This window comes from Salvelinus alpinus, chromosome 16 (genome assembly GCF_045679555.1).
Source record: "Salvelinus alpinus chromosome 16, SLU_Salpinus.1, whole genome shotgun sequence".
Classification (NCBI taxonomy): domain Eukaryota; kingdom Metazoa; phylum Chordata; class Actinopteri; order Salmoniformes; family Salmonidae; genus Salvelinus; species Salvelinus alpinus.
Genome location: NC_092101.1, coordinates 21,622,423 through 21,628,637, shown reverse-complemented (window position 1 = coordinate 21,628,637; position 6,215 = coordinate 21,622,423). Strand labels below are relative to the sequence as shown.

The window sequence follows — 6,215 nt, the reverse complement described above, 5'->3', positions numbered from 1 at the left end:
CTCGAGTGGCCCAGAATAAACACAGCATGGTCAACCCAACATGTCAAGCTGGGAAAGATGTTCTGTTGTCATATTTGAAAAGGAACTGGAAATGGTAGGTAACGTTCTAGGGTAGTAGTGTGGTGAAAGCACAAAGCACTTGAGACTGTCAATACAACTTTCAGATTTCATATAACCTTCACTGTCCCTGTAACATTTTTTCTTACCCTGGGTATTCGATGCACAACACTAGACACTTACTGACTCTTGCAGTTGTATGGGTTCAATGTCAATCTGGTCTCTGAAAGCCTAAAACATTACAAAGAGATATCTTATATGTACAGTGGGGAGAACAAGTATTTGATACACTGCCGATTTTGCAGGTTTTCCTACTTACAAAGCATGTAGAGGTCTGTAATTTTTATCATAGGTACACTTCAACTGTGAGAGACAGAATCTAAAACAAAACTCCAGAAAATCACATTGTATGATTTTTAAGTAATTAATTTGCATTTTATTGCAAGACATAAGTATTTGATCACCTTCCAACCAGTAAGAATTCCGGCTCTCACAGACATGTTAGTTTTTCTTTAAGAAGCCCTCCTGTTCTCCACTCATTATCTGTATTAACTGCACCTGTTTGAACTCGTTACCTGTATAAAAGACACCTGTCCACACACTCAATCAAACAGACTCCAACCTCTCCACAATGGCCAAGACCAGAGAGCTGTGTAAGGACATCAGGGATAAAATTGTAGACCTGTACAAGGCTGGGATGGGCTACAGGACAATAGGCAAGCAGCTTGGTGAGAAGGCAACAACTGTTGGCACAATTATTAGAAAATGGAAGAAGTTCAAGATGACGGTCAATCATCCTCGGTCTGGGGCTCCATGCAAGATCTCACCTCGTGGGGCATCAATGATCATGAGGAAGGTGAGGGATCAGCCCAGAACTACACGGCAGGACCTGGTCAATGACCTGAAGAGAGCTGGGACCACAGTCTCAAAGAAAACCATTAGTAACACACTATGCCGTCATGGATTAAAATACTGCAGCGCACGCAAGGTCCCCCTGCTCAAGCCAGGGCATGTCCAGACCCGTCTGAAGTTTGCCAATGACCATCTGGATGATCCAGAGGAAGAATGGGAGAAGGTCATGTGGTCTGATGAGACAAAAATTTAGCTTTTTGGTCTAAACTCCACTCGACGTGTTTGGAGGAAGAAGAAGGATGAGTACAACCCCAAGAACACCATCCCAACCGTGAAGCGTGGAGGTGGAAACATCATTCTTTGGGGATGCTTTTCTGCAAAGGGGACAGGACGACTGCACCGTATTGAGGGGAGGATGGATGGGGCCATGTATCGCGAGATCTTGGCCAACGACCTCCTTCCCTCAGTAAGAGCATTGAAGATGGGTCGTGGCTGGGTCTTCCAGCATGACAACGACCCGAAACACACAGCCAGGGAAACTAAGGAGTGGCTCCGTAAGAAGCATCTCAAGGTCCTGGAGTGGCCTAGCCAGTCTCCAGACCTGAACCCAATAGAAAATCTTTGGAGGGCGCTGAAAGTCCGTATTGCCCAGCGACAGCCCCGAAACCTGAAGGATCTGGAGAAGGTCTGTATGGAGGAGTGGGACAAAATCCCTGCTGCAGTGTGTGCAAACCTGGTCAAGAACTCCAGGAAACGTATGATCTCTGTAATTGCAAACAAAGGTTTCTGTACCAAATATTAAGTTCTGCTTTTCTGATGTATCAAATACTTATGTCATGCAATAAAATGCAAATTAATTACTTAAAAATCATACAATGTGATTTTCTGGATTTTTGTTTTAGATTCCGTGTCTCACAGTTGAAGTGTACCTATGATAAATATTACAGACCTCTACATGCTTTGTAAGTAGGAAAACCTGCAAAATCGGCAGTGTATCAAATACTTGTTCTCCCCACTGTATATATAAACAGTGTATCCTTTATACAGAATCAGTCATGTCGGTCTTTACCCCATGGATCTGCCTCCTATTGGGAAGAACTTCCAAGTGCCTCCATAGAAAATAACCCTTTATGACTACAACAATCCTAAACTATTCAGGTGAAACTAGCTGTTATTGCAAAAAATGCAAGCATAAAATTAATATCCATATAGTATTTACAAATCATCTTCAATATGAAGATTCATTTAAATAAGAAGTCAATTTACTTGTTTTGATTTTAATAACTTTTTTGTATCTTTTTTCAAATTTGGGTGACACCGTTTGATGCTGTTCTTTGGATAAGTCATCCCATTGATCCTCACATACAGTAGCACAGGTTTTTTATATTTTATTTTTAGCACTTCAAGACCATCTGTCACGGCAAGCAAACAAACGCCCTTGCATTTCCACTTGCTCTATTCTTCAGCAAAAAATAAGCCAACTTGATAGACTGCCGTGATTGAACCAGTGAAGTTGTTCTGAGGCAGAATCTTCTCTTATATCCCTTTGTACCTTCAGTAGACTAGAGGGCAGGTATCTTTCCCTCTGGTCTTGAGAAAGTGTGTGTTGGGGGCGTGAATGTTGTTGTTAGATCAAGGCTAGTGTCTCCACCCTGGTGTATTCTTTAGGGTCATCAGGAGTTCTACTATGGGTTCCATGGTGGTGGTGGTGGCACCCCTGTAGTCAGGCCATGGAGTTGGGGGACTGGGCCATCTGGTCCCTCATAGACTGGACACTGCTCAGGATCTTCTTCTGATGGCCGGCCAGGGTCACTCCTATCCTCAACAGGTCTCTGACAAACAGGACGAACAGTGTCAACAACAAGGTTGAGAGATGGAGGTGTTCACAGTACAGTACCTCATGTCTGTGTGTTTTCTCTTGGATAGAATTATTGGGCTATGGATATTCTCATTGTCTATGTATTAGTACACGCAGAAACAATCACACCATGCACAAAGACAATGGTACAATATTTTGTCTGCTTGAGGCAGAGCAGAAATACCAACATGTAGGGATGGTTTCCAGCGCAGTAAACAATGTGCCAGATACACTCCCTGCTAGAGATTAGCACAATATATTTTTACTGTTCCCATTCATATGGTAATACACTGTTCTATTTACAATGGTAAGCCCAGAATGAACACAATTGGTTGAGGACTGCTGGGAATTGTTGCTGACTTGTACAGTAGCAGTCAAATGGACAACAACAACCTCAAGGCCATCTATTTGATCAGTCTGAACAACCAGCAGGTTTACATTTATTGTTATGTGTCTTGTCATGGAGCCAGAACTAAGCGATTTCTCCTTAATGAGCCAGCTGCAAAGTCAAAATGTACTGTATTGTAAAAATTCAGGAAAACAAAAATGTCCTTTTTGGTCTGAATTGAAAATTAGGGTTAGGCATTAGGGTTAGCAGTGTGGCTAGGGTTAGGGTTAAAATCAAATGTTATGACTTTGTGGCTGTGCCAGCTAATGACCACTCTGCAGAGCTGCCTCCAGAACAAGTTTCATGACAAAAAATGCTAACCTGCAAACAACCAAAGGAAAGCCAATCATTTGTCCTACTTTAAATAATTTGTATTCGTGCCACTATCAAACCAAAGTGATTAGTAAGACCTTGGCGACGTAGACCTATCCAGAGCTCTGAATGCCTGGTGGATTTGAAGCATGACAGTCCTGAGCTCCTATGGACATTTACTGAAGGGATTATTCCTGTGTCTGAGCCAGGAGCATGATTCCCATTATTCTGAGACAGCTTTTTGAAGGTGGATGTGTGACTGCAATGGCCTGTGTGGCTGGTTGGCTGTCTCAGTGAACCTGATTGAAAATTCATTCCAGCCTGCCCCATTACGCTACATCTAGAAGAGTGCAAATCTAATTATAGGGGGATAATACTTCTGAGACCTTCTGTAATCTGTGACAAATGAGTGTGTTGCGTGCGCCGTTTGCGTGTGTGTGCAGGCAGGTGTATGTATTCCAAGACTGCTAGTGTAACACTTCTCAAAAAAGTACTATTGGGAACCATCTACCTGATCAAGGGCTGATCAAATATTCTATTGCTACAGTGGATAGTGATTGGAGGGTTTTACTGTTTGGTGACTCCTCATAAGATGGGGAAACTAGGTGGGATATGACGACGTCAGGACTTACTCAGAGGTGATCTGAGCCACCAGGGGTAAGGAGGTGAAGCCGGACCCCAGAAAGGTGTCTCTGTACTGGCCCATCTTGATGGCATCTAGCCAGTCCTCCACAGAGGTGAAGGTGGTGAAGTCTGGAATGGATCGGCCCAGCAGGGGCTGAGAAGGCCTGTGGAGAAAAAGAGAGGAGAGGGATGAAACGGTGAAGGGATGTGGTACAGGAGAGGGGAAACCTGGGACAAGTGTTTCAGTAATATGGTTTGTGTGCTATGAAGGTGCTGCACGTGTTAGGTTGAGAGTCAAACCAGTTTTTACAGACGTACACTGCAGTGATGGTGGCCACAGCTTTGAGGCTGGTAGGGTTGCGCATCATTTTGTCCAGCGTATTGACGATGTCAGGAAATTTGGGCCGGGCGTTTCTGTCTTTCTGCCAGCAGTCCAGCATCAGCTGGTGTAGTGCTGTGGGGCAGTCCATGGGAGGGGGCAGACGGTAGTCCTGCTCTATGGCATTGATCACCTGTACCAGGAGGAGAGGAGAAAGAGATGTCACATTTAAAGAGAGGAAAGGAAGGAAAAAGAGAGGGACATAGTAGACTACACTGGGAGACTGAGAATCAAAAGGACACCCTGAGAACCTAGACTACAGGAACGGACAAAGGTGTTGGTTTGAACACATTGTTTGACAGCGAAACATACATATGAAACACAAATCTAATATGGAAAATGTCCATTGTGGTTCTAAACAATGGAAGAGTTCATAACCAATTGACAAAGGTTTTTGATGTGCTATATGTTTCAAGACACCTGCAACTGAACTGCTTCCAGATTGGAGGTTTCATAACACCATAACAGAGCAGTGGATGCCCGCTCTAATAGGATTTCATTGGCACACTTCCAATGATTCCATCATATCCAATTTAAGCTTCCTTACAGCTTGTCACTGCTTGTGTAAGACCTAGCTTTGTGTTTGTGTAAACACTAGCTGTAAGGAGGGGAAAGATACACCGAATACAATGTGCAAAGTTTTGTTCAACTTCACAGAAATTTGCACTCTTTGTGACCCAGGTATCTTCACTCTACATCCAAATCTGTCAATCAAAGTTTACAGTAACATCCCATTTGATTAATCTATTTTCTTTATCCATACGATCCTCAGCAGATTTTCTCTGGTCTCTGTGTTGCAGCTGAACTTCAGGCAGAACAACGGATACCACAGCTGATAATTGCTTTCAAAAACAGGACGGTCTGAAGGGATTTTGATATATCTCCGTTCCCTGATTTCTCTTTTATCAGAGAGAGGGTGGTCTCTCCAGACAGCCGTCAATCACCACAGCATAAAAGAAGAGACAGCTTTGCTATAGAAACCGGCAGGAGCCAGCTTCCTTGTGGGGGCTTGGGCCTGATTGCTTGTAAAATAAAAAAAAGGAGAGAGTGGGAATTTAATGAACTATATACCGAGAGCTGGTCTGTGTTAAGAAATCTTCCCCCGCCCCTGACTATTCAACCTTGATTGCAGGAGAGTGGCAGGCAAGAGAGTTGCTGTCTGGGAATTCACTACGGGAGATCTCGTTAGTGTCTGAGGTAGGACTGTTGCAAATGGGAAGCAGTGCTTTCAACAATAATCTTCTTTACCTATAATCCTTCAGCATCTCTAGGTGGGTTACTCCAAGGATTTACAGAGTGCTGCACTGGTGGAGACTGCAGTGCCACTACACGGGCTCTGAATAAAAACTGCACACAACTACAGAGTCTGGCAGACAGACAGATCCACAACAATTCAGTAGTGTAATATTTGTGATGGAGATTTGAGGAGACCAGTGTTAAGTGTTAGTTTGATATAAAACGAGTATGAATATGAAATCCAGTGTCAATACAGACAAAAGCTCATTAGCAGACACCCATAATGACATCCTTAAATGAAATAATGAGCTCTGTATCATGGTATTCTCAATGTTTTTAATGCAGTCACATACAGTGCACTCAAAGTATTCACACCCCTTGACTTTTTCCACATTTTGTTGTGTTACAGCCTGAATGAAAAATGTAATAAATTGAGATTTTGTGTCACTGGCCTACACACAAAACCCCATGATGTCAAAGTGGATTTTTCTTTAAATACATTTTTACAA

The 6,215-nt window shown here is 43.1% G+C and overlaps 1 protein-coding gene across 2 annotated transcripts in view; it reads right to left on the bottom strand.

The window, feature by feature from the left end:
* Positions 1 to 2,281: 2,281 nt before the first annotated feature.
* Positions 2,282 to 6,215, bottom strand: part of LOC139541128 (ephrin type-B receptor 1-like) — a 202,818-nt gene continuing 198,884 nt past the window's right edge. For both annotated transcript variants that reach the window (XM_071345388.1, XM_071345389.1), the window contains 3 exons: positions 4,410 to 4,603; positions 4,100 to 4,255; positions 2,282 to 2,741 (listed from right to left, as the gene is read on the bottom strand). In XM_071345388.1, coding sequence (XP_071201489.1) covers positions 2,633 to 2,741; positions 4,100 to 4,255; positions 4,410 to 4,603 — 459 coding nt within the window. In that variant the 3' untranslated portion in view covers positions 2,282 to 2,632. The remainder of the gene's footprint in view (positions 2,742 to 4,099; positions 4,256 to 4,409; positions 4,604 to 6,215) is intronic.